Source organism: Rhinolophus ferrumequinum, chromosome 5 (assembly GCF_004115265.2).
Source record: "Rhinolophus ferrumequinum isolate MPI-CBG mRhiFer1 chromosome 5, mRhiFer1_v1.p, whole genome shotgun sequence".
Classification (NCBI taxonomy): domain Eukaryota; kingdom Metazoa; phylum Chordata; class Mammalia; order Chiroptera; family Rhinolophidae; genus Rhinolophus; species Rhinolophus ferrumequinum.
In genome coordinates this window covers 8,009,034-8,032,987 of record NC_046288.1, presented here as the reverse complement: position 1 = coordinate 8,032,987, position 23,954 = coordinate 8,009,034, and the positions used below count along the sequence as shown (strand labels likewise).

Sequence of the window (23,954 nt, the reverse complement as noted above, 5' to 3'; positions counted from 1 at the left end):
CCCGCCCCCACATGGCCAAATTGGAATCTGATTGGCCTGGTAGCTCTGCATTTCCGCCCTGCTGACTCACTGGGACCCCATCCCTCCAAACTCCCCCAATGCTGGAGGCTTTTTCTATGCGAGCAGCCAGCCCGCAGATATTGCACTCCTTTCTTCAAAAACTATCAAAGTCAGGGGCCCAGGCTGGTGGCAGCTGGCCTCGTTGTGCTCTGAGACTTTTGCTGAGTAGCTCTAGGTTCAGCACAGGCAGAAAATCAGAGTCTACATTAATGTGGTGACCACAATTCTTCCCACTCTAGTGACTCCCTGAGACCCTGCTTCTCCCAACTTGTGTAGCACAGAAGCCTTTATCAGTGGCTGAGCCTTAAGGGAGCCAACAGGTGGCAGCAGGTCTCTGGGTGTCCTGGCTTTTTGTGGAGCTACCCCAGGCCCAGAACTGGTGGCAAACATCCTCAGTTCACAGTGTGGCCTCTCCCATGCACCTCCAGGCTTAGCACAGGCAGAGGACAACTATGGATCACTTTGTAGCTCTTACCAGGTAGTTTTTGGCCAGTCACAGGCAGTGGGTGACCTGGGCTTGCAATGGAGCCCCTCCTATGAGGCCCCAGAACCAACACACTTGGAGATTGGCTTCAGACCACAGCAGAGCACTGCCCAAAAGCCCCACAAGTGACATACCTAAATGGTAGTCTCAGCAGACACCAAAGCCCATTGGACCAAAGCCCACTCAGTGGGGTAAGCCCCCCTGCACAGAAACCTGTAAGCTGTGGATATAGCCAAACCACACAACCAATCAGCCTGAGGGTCAATCCCACTCACTGATGTGCCAATAGCAATCAAGGCTCAACTATAACAGGAGGGTACACACAACCAACACAGGGGCCACTCCTGGAGCACCCAGAGCAGCTGACCAGGGAGACTGTCAGGGCCCCACCGGGCACCTACTAGATTTAGCTGAAATTATTAGTTCTCACACAGGCTATTACAATGATCTCCTATTTGATTTATCTGCCTCCAATCTCCCCTATATCTTTCCATTTTTGCAAAGAAGTATTTTTTTAAAGCAGTAGAACATATTATTGAAATAAAATCTTGGTGAAAGACCTACAATAATAAGATAAAAGAGTAGATGCTCTGGTCGAAGGGTGGGGGATGGAGTGGGGTCAGAACTCTGTCTTCTTAGATACCCCTAGTCCCCACACTGCCCCTGAACCCCCAGGTGTCTGTGCAGCACAGATGACCATCCTTGCTCTAGCAATTCTGAACCATGGCATCACAACCCTTTCAGCATCAATTATGAGGTGCATTGCCAATAATTTAGCAATGACTGAAGTACCAAAGTTTGTGATATGTTTAGTGTAAAATGACTGGGAACCAAGTCATGCTCATACTTGCATTTCAATATACCTTCTTGAGGATGAGATTCCCAACGTTATTTACACATGAGGACCTGGGAAGATGTCAACATAGATGACATGGTGGAAAAGGGTTGAGAGTCATGGATTTAGGCTGGCCTCCATGTTGCTGCTGCCAGAGAGAATTTCCTTTAAAATATCACCCTCTCTGCTTATATACTCAGCCCTTCACAGCGTACAGAGTTAAGACGTCTCTGCTTACCCCTCTTTCTCTCTCACACCTCTTGTCATTCCTCCTCCCACCCCTCCAGGACTCCAGTCCCCTCACACCTGAACATGATTCTGTGATTCTGTGTCCTTCCATGATTCTGTGTCCACACAGGTGCTGTTCCTCTTCCTGGAAGTAGGAAAAGAACCAGAGAGAAAAGCGAGTTTTGACCTTTGGTGCCCTTCTCTAATCTCTCCTGGGGTCCGCGTGTTCTTCCTGCCTTTGGGCTCTTGGATACCCTCACATTTTGCTCTATCTCATCCTTTTACATGTGTGGCTGAGTTGCAAAGATCTTGTCTTAACTCTCCTTTATGCCCTCAGGTCCTGGAAAGCAGTGGGACAAGTTATTTCTTCCTTTCTTAATGGAGCACACCAAAGAAAGCTACCTTATATTTTAGGGTTTTTAGATTCCTTTTTCTTTCCTTTGCTCAAGGTGACACTGCAAATACTCCTTTGGGTAAAAGTAAAATATAATGTGCTCCTTGGGGCTCTAACGTACCACAAATACCTTTCAAGTTCTAGTTTTTCTATATGAACAAGAATTATTTATGTTGATTCCTTAAAGAAGCAACAATACTTTGTCATCACAGTCATTTTTCCATTTGCGTGAGACACACATCAGGAATATCATTCTTCGTGCCAAACCCAGCAGCACACAGAGCCAAGCTTTTTAAAAAGGAATTCATTAGTTTGGAAATAGGAAGGGACAAGAGGTAATTGATCTATTTCAATTTGCTCTCATAGGAGATAGCTTTTATTTCTTTGCCCCACAGCCCCTTTCAATTTAGTGTATGTATTTTCCGGAAAAATCTTTTTTTTTTCAATTCAATGGGGAACGAGTTTTAGACTATTTTAAATCCTAAAGGGAGACCTCTCAGTCTTAGTATCTACTTTCCTATTATAATTAAATATAGAAATTAGGCAACACCAATGTCTGTCTCTCTTGCCATTCATTGCTCTCATCTCAGCATTCTGCCCAACCTTCCTTATTCTCTGCTTTCCCCTCCTCCACAGAGATTTTAATTTTGTTAAAATGTTTTTACTGCGGCTGTGACTCAAGCAGCTCAGCTAGCTGCAGAAACACAATGTCATTTAATATTCCAACCCACAGCCCAGACAGTTTCACATCAGGTCATCTGGAGCAGAGCTGTTGAGACTGCTTTATGAAAATGATTGGCAACACCCTGCTGCTGAAAAACAGCTTTAAAAAAATAGAACAGTGCTCTGGGCAATAATTCCACTTTCAATACCAGAATCGGAGCCAGTTTAACAGAAGCGAACATTGTCACCAGATGATGATACAACACTGTAGCCACACTCTTGATTCCCTCTGTTTTGGTTGGATAAGACATCCATTCATTAATCCATCTGCCCATTCATTCGATTATATTCAAAGTGGGCCTATTTCAGGATAGGAACCATGCAAAGGCATGCATAGGGAACAAAACAGCTCTAGTGGAGCTCCTGCTAGTAACATACCTATAGTTTATTGGATAAGGTAGGCTTCAAAAAATATTTACAGCTATGGGAGAGGGCCTAATGGTAATCTGGGAAACCAAAGTAGACAGCACCTAAATCTAACAGGGAAAACAAAAAAGGGAGTTAAAGGGAGGCAGTGAAATTTGAAGTAAATTTTAAGGGAAAGAGTGTATGTATTTCTAGCCAAGAAACCACATATGAGGTCTGACAATTAAGTTCACGAACTTGTTGCACAGATGTTGCTAAATTTTTTTGATACCAGAGGGATTACTCATTATGAATTTGTACCAACTGGACAGTTAACTAAGCTTACTATTTGGAAGTGCTGAAAAGGCTGCGTGAAAAAGTTAAACAACCTGAACTTTTCACCAACAATTCATGGCTCTTGCATCACGACAATGCACCAGCTCACATGGCACTGTCTGTGAGGGAGTTTTTAGCCAGTAAACAAATCACTGTATTGGAACACCCTCCCTACTCACCTGATCTGGCTCCCAAACACTTCTTTCTTTACATGAAGGTAAAGGAAATATTGAAAGGAAGACATTTTGATGACATCCAGGACATCAAGGATAATACGATGACAACTCTGATGGCCATTCCAGAAAATCCGGTTCAAGCTGTTGTTTCTCAGTCTAGTTGTGTAGGACACAGCTCCCTGACCCATGCTGGTATTATGAGCCTTGTTACATTTTAAAATATTACTTCTTGTACATTCTTTCCTTCTGGAATGCTCATTAGATGTATGTAGAGGTTTTCCATTTACACTATTGTGGACTTGTCTAAATCTTTTAAAGGATGTTTGTTATTTTTTATGCAGCATTATTTTCATATCTGAGTAATTTTTTGTAAAAGAAGGATTTTCAGCCTACCAAAATTACCAGAAAGTGGAGGTTGCAACAATGCCCTTTATCAGACAGCTAATTTATGATGATTTCTGCAATTCTCTGCCATAAGCTTCAGGATCAAAGTTCATTTGCATGTTAGACTCCAATTGGACATTCTGAACATCCTATACCCAACACATCTAAAACCTGAGTTTTAAACTTGCTCCTCTGCCTATGTTCTGTATCTCAGTTAATATCGTTCCCATCAAACAGTCTTCCAAATTGGCCTAATTTTGCTTTGCGTCATCTCCTCTCACCACAAATATATCGTCTCCTCTCCATTTCTGTGCTTATTCTCTAATATGAGCTGCTGTGTTTTCCATTGGCTTTATCGTAACAGCCTCTTAGCTTGACTCCCTTGCTGTTCTTTGTGCCCGTTCCTATCCATTTGCCCAGAGCTTCTGGAATCGTCTTTCTGAGTCTTGAATCTGAATACGTCACTTCCCTGAATAGAAAACTTAGCTAACTTTCTGCTGACAACAGAATAAAGTTCAAACTCTTTACGTGGCAATAAGGACCCTAAATAATTAGCCTCCAAATTTTGTTTCCTGTCCTTGCCACTTTGTGTACACTCTCTGCACCCCCAGTGGAAGAAATATGACTTTGTTCGAGCTGTTCTTCTTCCTTGAAATGTCCTTTGCCTCCCTTTCCATGTTGAAAATCTAGTACTCATTGGTTAGCGAGGCACAGACTCCACAGCCAGAGTTCATCTCCCCCATCTCTGCTTAAACCTGCTTAAATATATAAAGTCCGTCACGGTTTGCCTTGCATTTGTATACTTAGCCGTATGCTTTGATGGAGCAGCAAAGTCCTTGAGAACATGAAACATTATCTTATATTCACCTCTATCTCTCTACTGTCTAGCAAGACACTGGGAGATTAATACACCGTTGTTGAATCAAGTTGTTATAATATAATAGTACCAAAAGGAATCTGAAATTTTAGGAATACATGTCTACTAACTACAGACAACTCTGAAGGCTGTAGTAATAGAAGAAAGTATGTATACATACATACATACTTTGCATATATATAATATACATATATATATAATGTATGTGTGTGTGTCATATATATTCCAAAGTATCAGATTTTTGGATAAGTCATTTATATTTGGCTAGTTAAGAGAGAGCCTAAGTATGATAAAAATGCTAGTACCAATTTTCAATCCCCCCATCTCCAGCCCCAATTAAGTCCCCTCAGCATGATTTTGTAGAAGTGGTGAGGGGAAAGCAGTGACCTTGTCTACTATCCCCCAATCGATATTCTAGACAACGTGGGGCAATGGATAGCAATGACAGCAGCCTGGGAGGTCATAATAGGTCATAATTCTCAGATCTATTGAATGGCAATATTAATTCAACATTGAGAGTAAGAAAAGAATGTGTGAAATATAAAATTATTAACAGAGCTCAGTCTTTTCTTAGGATTATATCAAACCAGAATTCATTACTATTCTACCAACACATGTCATTACTTACCAAGGTTTAATGAGTGAACAAGAGGTTGATTTTGTAATTTGCTTTATGTATAATGGGCAAGAAGTTCAAATTATTCCAAGGAAAATCCAGCTTTAAAGAATGTTTCAAACTAACACTTCCTAAATTGAAAAATATTAATGCCTTTTATACTCTGAATGGAGTGATGAAACATTTTTTTTTTAAAGAAACTAAATCCAAACCAATTAGTGGAATCTAATTTTAATAAAACTTTTTTTTGTCATCTCACTTGGGCTATTTATTGTGTTGTCTGGTTATTTAACAAGAGGTAATTTTTCATTTGGGAGCCTTGGAAAAAAAATCACGAGTTTTTTTCATGTTTAGATCAAATAAATTCTCGGTTTAATATCCTGCTAGAGCTTTGTAGGTATTGTTTTTTTTCCCTTTTCAGTTTATCAGATGACACATGTCTCCTAATACAAGTCTCGATGCCATACAAAGATTGCTACGTGAAGATCCTAGGAACATCTTCCATGCATCAAAAACATGTTGAAATGTTAGAACTTCAAGAAAGCTATGGACCCCTCACTTCTCAGGTCAGTTGGCAGTGATTGGAAAGTTACGGAATAGTTGCAAACAAGGATGGGCCTGATTAAAGGACAGAAGATTAGCTGAGCAAAGAGAACAAGGCTAACTAAGTCGAAATTTTTCCCCACTTAGTGAAAATGGTCTTACTATTCTGGGACTCCTGTAGTTACAACTTAAACTAGCTGAAGGGAAGCTGTATTAGCTCGCATAACCAGGAACGGGGAAGGGTGTTTGGGGAAGGTCCGGACCAGGGACTTTGTGCTGCCTTCATTTTCTCTCTTTACCTCTCAGCTGCTTTATTTGGGCTTTTATTTCTGGCTTGATTCTCCCAGGTTGGGTGATTTCATAAAATGGAACCATGATTACTATCAGTTTCTGGGCTCATAACGTCCCAACTTCTTAGCAAGGCAGAAAAGGGCTTTTCCCCACGGCTCTTATTAAACTAAAAAAAAGTAATCATAATAACAGAAGAAGGACCCTAATCAGCCTGGGTTGTTGGATCGTTCTCCACCCCTGGATCAGTCGCTGAGCTTAGGATATTGGCTCCTGGCGTCACATCATATGCACAGTTTAATTTTCACAAATTCCGCTGTGAGAGTTAAATGGGGGGAAGCAAGAGAGAGATGATGGATATGCGTGGGTGACGCGGCCAGCCTCTGAGGACTGTGAGCCCAGAGATGTGACTCTGCTGTTCCGGAGCCCAGGCTCAGCTCCCAGCACTTGTCATGACCTGAGGACCTGGAGCAAAGGCCCAGGGAGTCATTTCATATAACACGGCCCATAAATGCAAGCCCGCCACTTCATCTGGTACTCAGCTGAAGAAACAGCCATTTGTGTCCATACTGGCGGTCAGGGATGAGGGAGTAGGGGGTGAGGAGAAGGGACGTCATCGTGTTCTTCATGGAAAAAAAAAAGATAATTATACTGTTATAGGTATTTAAAGGATTTTCCAGGACAGCGTTACCTGTATGTGAATTTCTCCTCACAAGCTGCCATTAAAACTTACCCCCTGCCTAGGATTACTCCCAACTCTATTAAGATGGGTTTGGAAGGGCCACCCCTTAACCAGTCACTGACAATTCAGAGGTAGGGTCCTGTAGGAAGGACATTTGGATTTTACGTTAAGAGCTGTTGAAGGTGCACTTCCCCCCAAAGGGAAGGTCCATCTCCCAGGAGAATAGGGGAGGAGCGCTGGGGAGCAAAATAATTGAGACCCACTACACTGGAGTGTCTGCAGGGACCTGAGGAGTTTCATGTAGGATTGGCGTGTTTATAAACGTCTTCCTCCACTTGGGTGGATACCCTTGGAGTCCTCTCCCCTCCTTGGGTCCTCCCATGGCTCACTTCCTGGATTCCTAGACCCCTTTAGAGCCACCATCTTACAACCATTTTATTCCCCAACTGCTGCTGCTATAGTGTTTGTGTATATCAGCATCTCCCCTCAACTCATATGAAACTATAACTCAGCTACAACACGTATTGAACTTGGAACCTCAGCTGTCCTTTCCACCTAGAACCAGGCCGAGTTCCTCACGGGGCGAGGCGGGGCCTCACTGTCTCTTCACCAAACCCCACTCTGCATCCCTGGCGCACGCTGTGCACCCCCTCTTTTCCCGCTGGTCCGTTCCCTGCAGTTCAGGGTTTGTTTCCTAACCGTGTGGAGCTCTTAGTCCTGGAGGCCACCACTCGACTTTAGTTCTCTAATCACCATCTTTCTCCAGGTAAGGTTACCAGATGAAAAGCCTTATTCGTTGTTGATCTGAAATTCAGATTTCACTGGGCATCCTGTACTTTTGATTGACACATCTGGCAGCTCTACCTGTAAGGCTTCCATAAATATGACCTCTACCTGCCTGGTCCCTTCGACCACTCAGACATTCCTGAGCATGTTTTAACGTTCCTTGAATGAACTGTGAGTGACTGTCTAGGCCCTCACTTACTTAAAATATTCAGACTTTCATGCCAAATATTCCTCTGGATTTTCTACTTTAAAAAATTACATTTATATTTTTCTGATTATAAAATATATTTATGGCAGAAATTTGGAAAACATAGTAAAATACGAAGAAAAAAATAAAATCATGTTTAATACTACCACTTAGATATAACATACATTGGGAAAATTCCCTCTAAATATATATAAATTTAATAAATTTACTAGAATTTACTGAATGTGTGTGTTTATAGCTTTTTAACTTGTTTTATCACTTAAGATTTTATCACAGCAATTTCCACCTTACCATTAAATATTCCTCTAAATACACCTTAAACCCTCTTAGGAACCTGAGAAAAGCCATGGGCTGACTTTTCAGGAAAAGAAAAAGGCACATATACAGAAAACTTGATACATCATTCCAGGATTCATTCATGGACTCTAGGTTAAGAACTCGGGTTGTAAGCAGGACAGTTAGCGTCTACACAGCAGTCTCCTGTGGTAGTGCACTCTAATTTATTGAACCACTTCAAATCTCGTTGAGTATACAGGATTTGGATACAAAAGTTTGGGTTTGAATGCTGACTCTATCCCTACTAGGGAGTGACTGGGCACATTTCTAACCTCGTTAAGCCTACTGTAAGGATTAAATGAGATGATCCATGATTATAACCTTAGAAGACGGTAGCAAGCATTCAGTGTAGCTCTCTCTCTCTCTCTCTCTTTTTAATTCCCTGATTGTTTCCTTAGGAGAAACACTCAGAAATAGAAATACTGCGTCAAAGGAGATGCACATTCTTAAGAATACTGTCATCTCCTACCAAGTTATCTTCTAGAAAGGATATACCACTAGCAGGAAGAGAGAGTATCCAGTTGATGGTATCCTTGCCACCACAATATAATATCATTTATTTCAATTTCTAAAATACTGAAAAAAAATGGCATCTAATTATTTCAAGTTAATTTTTTTGGTTATTAGTGAGTGTAAATATATATATTTTTAAGCATATTGGTGATTTGCATTCCTTCTTATGATCTTGTATGTTTATTCATATCATTTACCTTTTTTCCTATAGTGTTGTTTGTTCTTATTAACTTATAAAATTGTTTTATAACTCAATGATCTTAGTTCTTGGTTTTACATATGATGCAGATATTTTTTGTCTCTTTTTATAATTTTCTTTGATTTTTTTTTAATGCTGTTTTTACCACAGTGAAGTTTAAATTTTTATGTAGCCATTGGTACTGAGCTTTCCATTATGATCTCTTCTGTTACTTTTTTTGCTTAGGGAGATTTTCCCTATCCAAAGATGAGACAAATAGTAGCCAATATTTTTTTTTCCGTTATCTTGTTGTATTCTTCTTCTTCTTATAATCAACTCTTTAACCTATCTGGAATTAGATTTTGTATGTGATGCCCAACCAGCCTCTGACTTCATTTTCCTCCAAAGCAGATTTTCTGAATGCTATGTTGTTGTCTCTCCAGTGCAGTCTCTCCCCTCTGGTAGGGCCAGACCTCTTGGTGGCAGCAAGAGTAAAGGGAAGCTAAGTGAACCAAGCAGTTTCTCAACCTCACCACTCCTAGAGAAAGAGCTCTTTCCTGATCCTGGGGTTTTCTCCTAAATAGTGAAGGAGATCAGAAAGAAGAGGGGAGGCAAGGACGTCTGCTTTCTTCACATTGGCAGTAACCACATCCGCAGGTGAGACAACAGGTCTGCCGGCCCCAAGAAGCCGGCATGCCTGCAGCTTTGGAGAACCTGCTGATTTACAGTCCAAGTGCCTCCCTTCTGCTTGTAGCTCTTCACCCATTGCACAAAACACCTCCCAAATCCCTCCCCAAACCCCGAGAGAAGCTAGTTGGATGAGTTGGTCTGCCTCTAATTACTGCTTATTTAATTTCATTGTGGATTTAATATCATTAACGTGAGGGAAGGACAAATAGGAGTGGTGCCCGCAGACCTGGGCTTCTGCTCATCCTCTGCCATTCATGTTCTTAGCTTATCTCATCCGGCGGCTCAGCAGAGCCTCCTCCTTATCTCCTCTGTTTCTCCACGTGTCTCCCTTAGATATACTCAGTTAATGAAGGTATTTGAGCAGCATGTTTCTCTGTATATCTGAATACGTTTCTTTTGCTTACATAAGCCTAAATGAAAACTTAAGACTATTTTTGGTCACACCCACTTCCTTCAAAGCTCTACAGATGTTACTGCATTGTTTCCTTGGGCTTAGTGTTTTGGGAAAGTATGAGGGTAGTATGTTGTCTTCCTAACTGCTTGTAGAAGCACTGCCCCTGTGGAAATTATGGTCTCATGGAGCGGAAATAAATTATTTATTTGTGATTAAGAATGCAATATGCTCTGAACTTAGTCTTTTTTGTATTCTCTGTCATTGTCATGAAATTGGGGAAAGAGAAAATATACACGCATGGGCTCAGGCCACCACTGAGAAATGGAAGTCACCCAGTCTCCTCTGGTGTCTGAAAAGGAAGAAGGGACAAGTCCTCAGGAGGAAGAATTCACTCTAGGATCTCAGCTCCACGCAGGGTGACCCTGGGCTAAGACTGACCCTTGACTTCAGCCTGGAAATTCCCACGTTGGTTTTCACAACTCAACTGGCTATCACTTTATGGTCATTCCAGACAGTCAGATGCTTCTCGAATGGCTCTGCCTTGTCCGTATGCACAGAGGTCCCATTCCATTGTCGATGGATGACGCATCTAGTGACAGATTTAAAGTCGTTGAGCCTCCATTCCCAAGAACTCTGGATTTGATTTGTTTGGGGATTACACCTGTCTGACACAGGGAATCTCACCACTTTATTTCTTTTCAGTCCTTTAATCCTAATACCAGGGCTATCCGCACAACACTTCATAAATCTATGATCCCTGAAATATCCTCTCCCCATCTGCCAATAACTTCCAACACTCACATTTTTCACAGAGCTGTTTCTTAGCCGAGCTCTTCATTGTATACTGAACGATATATCATGGTTCACATTCAGCCAGGTAGTTAGTTGTGGGTTTGGTTGATGAGACAAAGACTTCCCTGTTCCTCAGATTCCTTGTATGTAAAAATCGACCTAATAGTCTCTCTCCCTGGGCTCTGCTGTGAGAACCAGATGAAATAATGCACGTGCACTTGCCTAAGACCTGGCTCAAAAACCGCCAATATGATTACTGTAAGTCTAAACATAAAAATCTTACTTAAAAATTGTCTGCAAATTATAGGCAGATAGTGAGAGTGTCTTCCTACCAGAGAACCGCTCATACTAAGTCAGGCCCCCTTCTTGATGCTCACGGTTGCAGGCTATTTGTACAGCGTACATGGTTTATGTGCGTGCATAGATAAGCGGAGTTTTTTCCCTCCTCTCTCTCCCTATGTGCCTGGGCCTCCAGATTTCATTATCAAAGAGGCAGAGCCCATCAGAGAACTTGATCGGCAGCCAGGCACGGTTTTTTCTTGTCCTTTGTCAGGTCTTTGTTCTGCCCCTGGCTGCACTGTAACAGAACCACTTACTGGTGATTAAAAGGAGGGGACTTGGCGGCGGGGCGGGGCCTGCGGGGCGCGGGGACGCAGCGATTGGGTTCACCCTTGGGGGGCTGCGCTGTCTTAAGTGGCAGACAGCGGGCGTCGGCCGGACCCCGAGCGGAGCCAAGGACCTACCCGCCGAACCCGACGCCGCGGAGACATCAGCGGCGCTCAGCCGAGACTGGGAAACGGACTGAGGGACGCACAGACGGACAGCGGCCGCGACTGAAGGGAGGGAGGCGCGCACCGGGGGAGAGAACAGAAATCCAGTCCGCAGCGCGGGCGGGAGCCAGACCTCAAGCCTCCTGCAGACCGCGCCATGCTCGGCATGGACAATGTCACCCTGCCTTTCGCCACGTCCTCTCTGCAGACGGACAACTACACCCTGTTGCCCAATGCCAGCAGCCTGAGCCCCAGCCCGGACTTACCTGTCACTCCTGCCTCCCGCGCGAGCCCCAGTCCCGGCATCAGTCTTGGGCCGGGTCCCAGCGTCGGTTTCAGCCCAGGCCCCACTCCGACTCCAGAGCCGACGACCAGCAGCTTCGCAGACAGCGATTGGGTTCACCTGGGCGCTTCCCCGTTCCCTGGGCCCTGGGACCCCTATGAGCACCCGTTTTGGGACACGCCGCTCAGCCACGGGCTGAACGTGTTCGTGGGCGCCGCCCTGTGCATCACCATGCTGGGCCTGGGCTGCACCGTGGACGTGAACCACTTCGGGGCGCACGTCCGGCGGCCCGTGGGCGCGCTGCTGGCCGCGCTCTGCCAGTTCGGCTTCCTGCCGCTGCTGGCCTTCCTGCTGGCACTGATCTTCTCGCTGGACGAGGTGGCCGCCGTGGCGGTGCTCCTGTGTGGCTGCTGTCCCGGAGGGAATCTCTCCAACCTTATGTCCCTGCTGGTTGACGGCGACATGAACCTCAGGTACAGAACTGTCTCTTTCTTAGGCATCTTTCTCATCCCATCCAACCGCGTTTACAGCCGTGGGTTCAAGACTGAGGAGAGAGGAAGGAGAGGCGGTTGGAATGAGGCGTGGAAGAGGGAAGAAGCAAGTGGAGGAAGATGTTGACGCCGGGCTTTAGAAGTCAAGGCAGACATGAAGAGGTAGTGTCCTGGGCGAAGATCTAGCCGGGGACAGAGCTGCTCTCAGGGCCTTGGGGTTTCATCCACAGCTCTCTCATCATCCTCCCTGAAGGCTGGGCTGCCAGGGTAGGTCGTCAGCCACTGGAAGACAGAGGGAACTGGCAAAGCTCGCTGGCAATGCAAAAGCAAAATAGGGCCATTGGTCTCAATAAGGAGTAATCAATCGCACACAGAGAACAATCTAATTGAGGACAATCCAACAAGTAGTATTTAGCAGCTTTACCATGTCTACCACGGTGCTTTGGAGGCTTGAAAAAGAAAACAGAAATGTTCCTTGCCTTCCAGATCATCCAGACTGTAGCCAGTTCATAGGATTTATAAAGCCAGGGGCAGCAGTTTTGAGATTTTCCTGCCTGGGGTTCATGTTTCAGTTGGGCTTAGACGCTCTGCTCTCTTGGCACTCCCCTCAGATGAAGTAGGTTTTCCCCAGACTTCAAGGGAGGGACACTTGCAACCTTCCATCTTCCCCCTGTACCCAATGGACAAGATAGAGGGTTACCCATGTGCGAGAGAGGCTCTTTGGCTCACAGCCCCCTCTGACCTCTGTTCCTTCCCTTTCTGCAGCATCATCATGACCATCTCCTCCACACTGCTGGCCCTGGTCTTGATGCCCCTGTGTCTGTGGATCTACAGCCGGGCTTGGATCAACACCCCTCTGGTGCAACTGCTACCCCTGGGGGCAGTCACCCTGACTCTCTGCAGCACTCTCATCCCAATTGGGTTGGGCGTCTTCATTCGCTATAAATACAACCGGGTGGCTGACTATATCGTGAAGGTAAGGTCACCTTTCTCTTTATGTACTGGGCAGACGGGGAGTCCTTGGCCTCTGACCCAGGGCTGAAATGCTACAAAGTTTGGGAAAGTGGGGTGAGGAAGAAAAGCACGTGGCAGCCTTTGCATAGTTAAACTTTAAAAAAAAAGTTTACGCTGCAAATTATGGCTTTAATCAAGACACAGATTAATTAAAAACAGCACAAGAGAACTATCAGTACTCATAAGAGGAAAGAGACCATATGGGGAAAAGACGGCAGTGCAATAAAATGGAAACATTTTCCACTAACAACTCATGTATTACAAAAACGCAGGTGAAATAAAATTATTCTAATAGAATTTGTACAGTATTTTAGAAATGCATTACTCTGTTTTTTAAAAGTGGAACTCTAATTCTGAGAAACTCTGCAGACGGTTCCTTTAAAATGTTTTATTAATTTTCTAAAAATAAGTTGGCACTAATAAGACCAAAAGTAATTTAAAAACTACATCATGACAACATAATAGAATGCACAAAATATTGGCTTTAAAGCATAAAATAAAATTAGGTCCTAGGTAAATAATGCAATATATTGCCATTTCTAAATTTGTGCGTGTTCTTTTACCTTCCCCACTGCAATATTTCATATGGTTTCTAAAGGTAGTGAAAGAATGAAGATTTCTATTATTTTTGCAATATTTCCAATATTGCCTTATTTTTAAAAACTGATGCTTTTTGTATTAGGAGAGATTTTGCAGTGGGTGACTGGAGAAAATAATTAAATATTTGTAAATTAAGCTTTCTTTGAAAACTCAAAAATAGTAGTAAATAAGAGTAAGTAAACCATGAACAGGATTCTCAGTTTAGGAAGTTGGTCAAATAAAATAAAGAACTAATTATTGTAAAATGCACATACACACATTCCTTTAGACAAATGATGAGAAAAAGAGTCACTCCACTCTTTCAATTATGTAGATTTAATAAGACAGTCTTTTGTGTTTCACTTATATTAATTTATTTTCTAAAGTAATCTGATTAAACAGAGGGGCTAACTTCTATTAATATGAAAAATAGAGGATACTTTTCTGTATGTATATCCAGCCTTGAGTAAAAGAAACTGTGCTCTATAATAAACACATATTCTGAATGTAATAAATATACATGTACATGTAAATAAACATGTTTTGTATATTATATATGTAATATATCCATAGATAATCTTGAGATCATTAAGAACATTTATGCTTAATCATGAAGCTAATACTATTAATGGGATGGTAGTTACTATAAAACCTTAGGATTCTAAGACAAAGCCATTCAAATAAGCTAAAAACAGATAGACATATTTGAATTACAGGCAATTCGATAAGATTAACTAACTTTGAGTTTAAGCTGAGCTTCCCCCATTCCTTAACCAGCACAGTCATAAGATATGCTTTATAACAGTTTTACACTTTTGCGAACACTTTACAATGAGCATTCAATATCAGTGCTCACCCAAATGATTTAAAATAGTGCAAAGGATAATTTGGAGCCAATATTTTCACAGTGAAAAATCAGATTTCCTGTCAAAGCTTTTGATGTGGGCAGACTTTGAAATTTCATATAAGTTTTTATTTATAATGGTTTGGTTTCTGCCAATTGTACATTGGTAACATGAGTACCTTATATAATAATTATTTCAGCATCCTCTAGGGTGACCTTTTTCACAATCCAGATAAATTTTAAATAATTTTTAAAGAGTATAAAGTATTGTATATGCCAATCCCTCAGACTCCAAAGGGGTTTGCTCCCAGATACCCTGGGAACCAGAAGCAACATTTCAACTATTCTTCTGGACCTGTAGTCTCCCTCACAAATACCCCTCACCTCCCATTTTAAAAAAACAAGCTAACTACTAATCTGAAGGAGAACTAGAAGAGGAATTTTTAGGTTTCTACTTTGCTATTTACACAGCCTGTCTTACTTAAATGAGTGAAATGTACCAGTCAGATATCATGATGACACAATATTTTATACAGTCAGTTATTTTATATCGAAAACCCATCTATTATATATAATTCCTAAGCCTCACTAGACTTACAGGTTTCTCATAAAACAGGTGAAAAATGGGGGAGTGGCAAAATTGCAACGAATACCTCACATCTTACATTTACATTTTTTCTCTTACATAATCTAAGAGTTAGCAATTATTTTGATAGGGTTAACAATTCTGAGACATAAAGTATTGTGAAGGTTAAAAATACCACACACTTGGCTTCATAAACTTTAATAGCCTGTTATCTCAGGTGTAAAACCAGAACTAATTTCTTATGGAAAACATGGGGTCCTGTTCAGGGAAAGGAATGTCCTTTTGTCCACTCCATTCATCAGACAATACCTGGTGTATTGGGCTCAATTCTAACTGCTCTGTTATATGATGGAGGCTGAAAGCCTGTGGACAGTCTGCCTGGAGAAGAGTAGCCTTCCCTATGGACCTGTTTTGTAAACTTTTGAAGGCTGTTTTGCAGGAGTAGCTGGTCTACTATGTTGCTTCTGAGGGCCTATCCAAGACAATGACTCATGGTTATAGAAGGCAAATTGTCACTAGACATAAGAACAGGCTTCCAAACGGCTAAAGCTCTGCGACATGGGTCTCGATGTCTCCTGAAGAGGTGATCTACCCACCTTTAGAAATACTGTCAAAGAGTTGAGGGCAAAGATCTCTATTTTGTGTGGGAGTTCAAACTAGATAATGTCTCTGCTTCCAAGAGCCTAAGATTCTCTTGCCTGATATCCCCTTCAACTCTCTTATTTTTGATGGCTTGTTTATCCATTTTCTATTACTAGGTTTCCCTGTGGTCTCTGCTAGTGACGCTGGTGGTCCTATTCATAATGACCGGCACTATGTTAGGACCTGAACTGCTGGCAACAATTCCTGCAGCTGTTTACGTGGTAGCAATTTTTATGCCTTTGGCAGGCTATGCCTCAGGCTACGGCTTAGCTACTATTTTCCATCTTCCACCCAACTGCAGGAGGACTGTATGCCTGGAAACAGGTAGCCAAAATGTGCAGCTCTGTACTGCCATTCTCAAGTTGGCCTTTCCACCACGATTCATCGGAAGTATGTACATGTTTCCCTTGCTTTATGCCCTTTTCCAGTCTGCAGAAGCAGGGGTTTTTGTTTTAATATATAAAATGTATGGAAGTGAAATATTGCACAAGCGGGAGCCTCTAGATGAAGATGAAGATACAGATATTTCTTATAAGAAACTAAAAGAAGAGGAAATGGCAGACACATCCTATGGCACAGTGAAAACAGATAATTTAATTATGATGGAAACTACTCAGACTTCTGTCTAAACATGGAGACACACAGGAGCTTCTGTCTTGCTGAAATATTACTTCATATTTATGGTCTGTGGTAGTATATATGGTTTACATAAAGGATAACAATTGGTTCACATTATCATACTTATAACAATTTTGATCTTCCCATTATAAGTTTGCCTTGGTATAGTAACCAAGTGTTTTTACAAATTACAAATCAATTTCATAATATAACTTGCACTTGGGACTGCTGCTAAAGGGAAGCCTGATGTGCTATTTGGTTTTCACCATCACCAATTTCTATGACTGTTTCAAATATGTAAACTCTTAGAAAGCAGGGTCTTGGAAATGTAGAATTTTGGGGCACTATCTTATATGAGTAAAAGCAAGCTATATTTGTAAAGTATAATTGATTTAATGTAATTGTAAAAAAAAAAGTGTGCTCGCTCAACTTATGAATACCTGACAGTGTTGAATTTTGACCTGTATTTAGAAAACTTCCAAAGCAGGTCAATTAAACAATGAAATATAGAAATTTATTGTCAAATCTGTATCAAATCAGAGAAAAATTACATTAACGAATTTGATTACTTCATCTGGTATCTATTGATAAAGAACAGCCCGGTGCACAAGGCCTTTTCAATTGGGAACTGAGCTGGTCTTCTGCATTTACGTTAACACACCCAAAATCAATTTATCTTTTGGAGGGATGATTTGATTACGAAAATTCGTAGAAGTACTCTCCACCCCAGAGGACAGCAATAGTCATCAGTACCTCCTGGTACTCAACAGTACCTCCGATCCCCCTTTGAGGTGGGGGCGAGTGTGGCAGTGAGCACATGCTCCAAAGGAGAAGACAATTAGCCTAGATATGGATGCCCCGGAGTGCTTTCCCTGTCCACTTACTGAAAGGGTTCAAGGGGTAGACTTATCAGAGCCCCTCTGAAATAATTAAATAAACTATAATCTGAGATTATAGGTAACAGACCCAAAGCAGTTCCCCAAACCTTTGCATTTTTCCTCACTATCCAGAGGCACCCAGCCTCGCCTCATCGTCCCGCTGGCGCAGACCCTGGGACAATCAAGTTTATAGGGACCACCTGGCTCGGCTAATCCCGGTGCTAGTTCTCTCTGGTTGGAATCCCTTTTCCCTCGGGCAAGTTCACTTACAAAAGTTCTTGGATCGCCAAGAAAGCTTTCTTTCCAGATCACTGTGCGGACCTCCGTGTTTAGAGAATTTCCAAAGAGAAGGTCGGGGAGCAGCCCTCCCGGCGGGGACGCGGGGACACGAGCCGTGGCGGGAAGGGTGAGGGAGGCAGCTCAGCCTGGTGAGCGGCGGTGGGGCCCGCGCCGGCCGCCCCCGCAGGGCCGCCTATTTAGGGCGCAGCGGCGGGCGGGAGCGGCTGGGACTGCGCTTATGGCTGCCCTGGGGGACCAGGTGCTGGACGGTTACGTGTTCCCGGCCTGCGCCGCCTACTCGTACCCGTACCCCTACCTACCCACCGCCAAGGGTAAGGGCTTAGCGGGCGGGGGCGGCTGGCGGCACCGCGGCGGGGACTACCCTCTCGCGTCTTCCTCCTCGTCCTCTGCGGCCCCGTCCTTCCCGGGCTACGGGCAGCTGATGGCCGCCGAGTACTTCGACAGCTACCAGAGGGCGCAGCTCGTGGCCCTCCTGTCGCAGATGAGCCCGGGCCTGGCCCCGCGGCCCCGCAGGGCGGGCAGTCGGGACATGGCCGTGCAGGTGAACCCGCGGCGCGACGTCTCGGTGCAGTGCTCGCTGGGGCGGCGCACTCTGCCGCGCAGGCCCCGCGCCCCCGGAACCCCCGGCGGCTCCGGCCCCGAGGGCGCGGCCGGAGGCTCAGCATCCCCGCGGCCGGCCCGCCCGGGCCCGGAGCAGGGCAGCCCCCCGAGCGGCGGCCCGCGGCCCGTGCGCTTCCCGCGCACCGTCGCCGTGTACTCGCCCGTGGTGTCCCGCCGCCTCACCGCCTTACTAGAAGGGGCGGAGACCGCGGCGGGCGAGCAGAGGTCCAGGGCGCCGGACGGAGAGCCGGGGCCACCACCGCCGAGGTCTCGAGGCCCGGAGCAGGAAGAGGGGTCGGCGAGGAAGGCGCCCCAACGGCCGCAGTCTAAGGAGGAGGAGGAGGCCGAGGGCCGCGCCGCGGTGCGGGCGAGCTGGGAGCAGCCGGGGGACCCAGCAGGGCTGCCGCCGCGGGAGGCCCGGGAAGGCGAGGCGGCTCTGCGGCCCCCGCCCAGGAGCCCCGAGCAGCCGCCGCCGGTGGGAAGGGCCCCGGACGACGAGGGCGAGCGGTCGTCGCCGCGGAGCCCCGAGCCCGGCAGCGAGCGCCTGCGTTTCCAGGTGAGGTCCCCGTCGGCCAGGGAACTGGCCAGGGGCGCAGAGGAGCCCCGGGATGTGTCTCCTCCTGGTTCCCCTTCCTGCCCTCGCCCTGGGGCTGCTCAGGCCGAACACGTGGAGGCGCTAGGCTTCCTTAGGGGCCTGGCACGTTTGTGTGCCTCTCTGCAGCCGCGGACAGCCACACATGTCCTCTGTCTCCAACAGTAGAATTAGGTGTGGCCTGCTTGTTGTTCACGGCGATTTTAAAACGTGGGCTCCACAGGTTGGCGAGGGAGACGCCCTTTTAACATTCTTATCCCGAGTGTGTTTGCTGTCTAAAACTCAGATTGTGGGCACGGAGTTGCGTTGATTGCACATGTGGATGGTATAGGCTGAGTACGAAGCAGAACGTCAGAACGTGAAATTGCTGGCATGAGAGTCATTCCCAAGGATCCCACTCATATTTCTGAATTTAATGTGGCAAAAGCAATAATGGTCGACTTCTGGGGTGCTGGTCAGCTCGTCCCTGATTTTTTCCCAAATTTCCTAAAGCTTCTACTGGAAGCTAGAGCTACTAGAGCCTCTCAGGATCTTGCCTTTCTCCTGAAAAGCACCCCTACTCAAACTGCTGAATTATTTGGGCTGCTGTATAATACTGCCTGAGAGCATGGCAGGCTTGGAGGGCCAGGTCACACTAGCTGAACCCTAAAGGGTTAGAGTACCCTAAGGGCATTTGTGACCCAGGAAAGTGGGAAGGCATGAGCTGTACTACCGTAAGAGACCAGAGAGAGTCCTTCCACAGCCAGCCCAGGCTGTTAGGGTAGGGGGAAGTGTGGGAAGAAGAGGAGTGAATCAAGAAGTTACACATAAGCCATGTGTGATCTTCACCTTTTCCCGACTTGAGTTTGTTCACCTGTGAAATTGCTCTGAGTGCTCTCCAAAGTTCCTTCCGATTCTATAGGCCTAACTCTCCAAACTTGTTTGTAACTTTTCTCATTGGGAGGGAAGACAGCTTAAGAATAAGGCAATACTACTTTAGTTCATCTTAAACAGGAATTGCGGCTTATCCACCATGTGGGTTCCTAGCATTACTGTTTGGTGGAAATTTAGCAGCATCGAGAACTTAATCTTGGGTGAACACCATAAAACACTTTGGGATGCAGAATGCTATTCCTTTTCTTTAGCTTAACCACTTCCATATGTGTACATTCTAAAATCCAGTTTTATCCCACAGAGAAAAGGCCACCCTAAAGAATCTCTAGGTTTAGAGAACCCTAGATGTTTGGCTTTTCCTTTGCCTGTCTGAGGGGAGACACCTCCTTAATAACTTGTCAATCAATTTGCTTTACGAACCAAGTTTGTCTGCATGTAAACTTACAAACTCTTTTGGGCCCCTGCCTGCTTATCTGCTTAGTTAAGTCATTAGCTCACCTAATTACTACCTTGTAGAGACTGATTTGAACCTGATCCGACTTCCCTCCATGATCCGGAATGAAGCTGGCAATTTTAAGTGTCAAATAGATCCTTCCCAGCTTTTGAAATGAAGGATAATTCAGATGTCATGTTGGTTAAACTCTGGTATCCTTTTGTTCAGTTCTTAGAGCAGAAATATGGCTATTATCACTGCAAGGAGTGTAACATCCGATGGGAAAGTGCCTATGTGTGGTGTGTACAGGGCACTAACAAGGTAAGAGATACCACATGACTTGCATCTTTTGGACAAAAGGGTCAAGAGGGTTTTGCTTTAAGTTTTTCCTCTTTTCATCATAGGTTTATTTCAAGCAGTTTTGCAGGACTTGTCAGAAGTCTTACAACCCTTACCGAGTGGAGGATATTACCTGTCAAGTAAGTCACATGTTTGCCTTTTGTGTCTGAATGGGGTGGTGGTAGAGTGTTGGTGTGGTTTCTTGAATGCGTTTCCCAGAAGAGGCTAGGTTCTCAGTGACCTCCAGGTTTTGACAGCTTTTTGGTGGGAGTTTAGAAATAATACTCAACTGGGAAACAGGATCTCGGTGTCAGTTTCTTTCTGCCCTTACACATCTTGGTCATGTTAACATCTTTAGAGACTGTTACCTCACTTGCAATATGGAAGAATGTGTGTCTTACCTGCTGCTCAGGCTAACGTAAGAGAAAGCAAAATGAAAAATAGAATACCTTTCTACTAACATGAGGTGGTAAAGTTTGCCTGTTTTTGCCTAAGTGCTTTTTATGAAGCATATACCCAAGTTCAAGTATAAGCACAGAGTTTTAAAGTTTAGTCTTGCCTGAGAGCTCACAAAAGGAGGATGGTTTGTTTTCAAGGAAATCTAAGTTGCCCAGCTTATGGAGTTAAGTGGTAACGTTGCTTGTTTACTATTAACTACTGTGTTCCCTGAAAATAAGACCTACCCGGAAAATAAGCCCTTTAAGATCTCAGCCAGACGGACACATTTAGTACCTTATGACAATGTTCCAGAAGGTGACATGACTATAGATGATTGTATATGAAAAAAATAAGACATCCCCTGAAAATAAGCCCCAATGAAGCAAAAATTAAAAAATTAAGCAGAAATTATGCTAAGGGGCTTCGATAATCGAAGGAAAGAGGTGACTAAACTTGCCAGTTATCACACAGTTAGTGGAGCCTGACTTACCAGCTGAAAGAGCCTAATCAGTGCACTTGGTTCAAGTTGGATGTTGAAAACATTATTGCCATAGGTTGGGTGGAGAGAAACAAAGTATGGAAAACGGTTTAGACTCACTTAGATCGTGGCAGAGTAGGGTACGGTTCTAAAGGAGGATGTCTTAACCACTCGGCTCTCAGCTCAGCAGTTGCTGCTTTGCCTTCTGCCTCAGCTTGAGGTCATTTGCAGCAGGTTGCAGGGGGGGGGGGCGGGCGGGTGGTAGGGGGTGGAGGCAAGGTCAGCCATTGATGGATGCCAGGCCTGACCCACAGCTTGCTCTTGGTCACTAGCCTCCCATAATGGTATTCCTTGTTTTCAGTCCTTTTAAACTCCTCTCCCCTACTTGTTTGTTCAGGAAAAGACTGAACAAGTTCAAGTACAGGAAAAGACTTGCTATAAGAAAATTGTGTTTCAAAAGAAACTTCACAATTCCGAACTAAATCCTATGCGATGTGGGCCCAACAGATGGTTACACACCCTCCATTTCTAACCCTAGCCTTGCCTATCAGAGGGGACGTAGACGGACAAGGTTAGCACAGGGCCTTGCTTAGACTGCGTTAAGTATTTGAATGGATGAGAAAAATCCTTTGAAGTTCTAGGAAGTCACCAAGGATTTTCTTTTATGTGCTTTACTTTGATTTTTCAGAGCTGTAAACAGACTAGATGCTCCTGCTCAGTAAAACTTCGCCACGTTGACCCTAAACGGCCCCATCGTCAAGATTTGTGTGGGAGATGCAAAGGCAAACGCCTGTCCTGTGATAGCACTTTCAGCTTCAAGTATATCATTTAAATGAGTGTAAACACCCGTCCTGCAGACCTTGCAAGCGGAGCACACAAGGGAGCTTTTGTCCACGCCCCATCTTCTTTCCTCCTCTCCCTTCTCAAAGTACTTCATGAAAGGCTGTAGTTTTGACAAAGCCTTTAAATAAAAGTATTGCAAAGCAAGTGCTAGATTGCACACAATCTTATTTTTTTTTTTAAAATAAAGGTTTAGGAGAGCTTGTCCTGTGCTAACAGTCTGGGCCTATTCATTGATAATTCGTTCATCGCCTATGGAGCAGCCAGGCTCTGAGCTGTATTAATCCCTTGATACAATTTAGAGGGGCTCCTAGATGTGATGTTTACTGCTTCTGTGGGTCTGAAGCTTATAAGCAAGAGAAGCCATCTGACCATTAAAATCATGCTTCTGAAGGAGGTGGAGGCAAGGCCATGACTTCATGGATGGACAGTTGGGGTAGCCCTGAGTGGCTGCCTGGCTGTGGCCGGCACTTTCAGTGCTGCCAGTGATCTGTTTAGTAGGTAACTACTAAACTCCTGGGGGAGGGAAGCTGAGTAAAACAGTAAATCACAATTTCGCAGATGGGGCTTGGAACAGCTGGCTAAGGGCAGCTTCGTTAAGATGTTAGGTAACTTCATCAAATGGCCTTCAGGTGGTAACTTTTGAAAAATAGGCGTAAGTGTACCTAAAAGATTTTCCAGTGAGTTGACGGCTTTAACTTTTCTTGTTTTGACTTGCAGTTCTGTAGCTGGCCAGGGTTTTGCATCACTAGGGAGTCTCATCCTCACTGCACCTCATAGCTCCCTACATGGTTCCCAAGGAAACACCGAGGCCCCAGTCCCAGAGCTCTCCTGGTTGGGGACAGGACGGCACTTCCTGACCAGTGAGAGCCTGAAGGGATTCAGTGACATCAGTTGAGGACTACTGGTATAATGGGTCCAGAAACCACGTAGTAGGACAGGTGCTAATTATGACTCTTCCAATTTTCTAACCATCCTGTTTGTTAACCCTTACTACCTTAGAGGGGCCATAAAAGTAAGTCTCGTAACATCTTAGATGCTTTTGTATAAAGGTGAGGAATAAAAGAACCTAAAACGAGTTTGAGGTCTTTAGAGCCCTTATAGCAAGGAGAAAGGCCCACCTACATCCATATGGACCTAGGAAGGTGCTTGTAAAAATGCACGTTCTTGGGCCCCTACCACCACTAAATCACTATCTGAAGCATTTAATAAGCGCCCCAGGTGTGGCTTATGGATTTGAAGTGTGAAAACCAGCAGTTAACTCAGCTTTGCACTTACTACAGAAAAACACAGGTGTGGTGTCTGCACTTACAGAGCTTACAGTGCAGTAGTTAGATGGCCATTAATTTCTGATTAAGAAAAAGTAAAATGGTAGTTCTGCCATGTGAACATGGAAGAGCTACCGTGTTTCCCTGAAAGTAAGACCCAGCCGGACAATCAGCTCTAATACGTCTTTTGGAGCAAAAATTAATATAAGACCCGGTCTTA

At 44.4% G+C, this 23,954-nt stretch overlaps 2 protein-coding genes across 2 annotated transcripts; both read left to right on the top strand.

The window, feature by feature from the left end:
* The first annotated feature begins 11,503 nt into the window (after positions 1 to 11,503).
* On the top strand, positions 11,504 to 16,970 carry SLC10A4 (solute carrier family 10 member 4). Its single transcript, XM_033105326.1, has 3 exons — positions 11,504 to 12,394; positions 13,178 to 13,388; positions 16,194 to 16,970. Exons 1-3 carry the CDS (start codon positions 11,796 to 11,798, stop codon positions 16,704 to 16,706), a joined length of 1,323 nt encoding a protein of 440 aa, XP_032961217.1. The 5' UTR covers positions 11,504 to 11,795; the 3' UTR covers positions 16,707 to 16,970.
* A 128-nt stretch (positions 16,971 to 17,098) lies between these two features.
* Positions 17,099 to 22,577, top strand: ZAR1 (zygote arrest 1). Its single transcript, XM_033105328.1, has 4 exons — positions 17,099 to 19,029; positions 20,600 to 20,692; positions 20,776 to 20,850; positions 22,315 to 22,577. The coding sequence occupies exons 1-4, from the start codon at positions 18,091 to 18,093 to the stop codon at positions 22,456 to 22,458; spliced, it is 1,251 nt and encodes a 416-aa protein (XP_032961219.1). The 5' UTR covers positions 17,099 to 18,090; the 3' UTR covers positions 22,459 to 22,577.
* Positions 22,578 to 23,954: the final 1,377 nt, after the last annotated feature.

Coding starts and splice junctions, on each gene's coding strand:
- SLC10A4 (XM_033105326.1), top strand. CDS start 11,796: ATGCTCGGCATGGACAATGTCACCCTGCCTTTCGCCACGTCCTCTCTG. Junction 12,395..13,177: donor GACGGCGACATGAACCTCAG/GTACAGAACTGT, acceptor CCCTTTCTGCAG/CATCATCATGACCATCTCCT. Junction 13,389..16,193: donor TGGCTGACTATATCGTGAAG/GTAAGGTCACCT, acceptor TTCTATTACTAG/GTTTCCCTGTGGTCTCTGCT.
- ZAR1 (XM_033105328.1), top strand. CDS start 18,091: ATGGCTGCCCTGGGGGACCAGGTGCTGGACGGTTACGTGTTCCCGGCC. Junction 20,693..20,775: donor GTGTACAGGGCACTAACAAG/GTAAGAGATACC, acceptor TTTTCATCATAG/GTTTATTTCAAGCAGTTTTG. Junction 20,851..22,314: donor TGGAGGATATTACCTGTCAA/GTAAGTCACATG, acceptor TTGATTTTTCAG/AGCTGTAAACAGACTAGATG.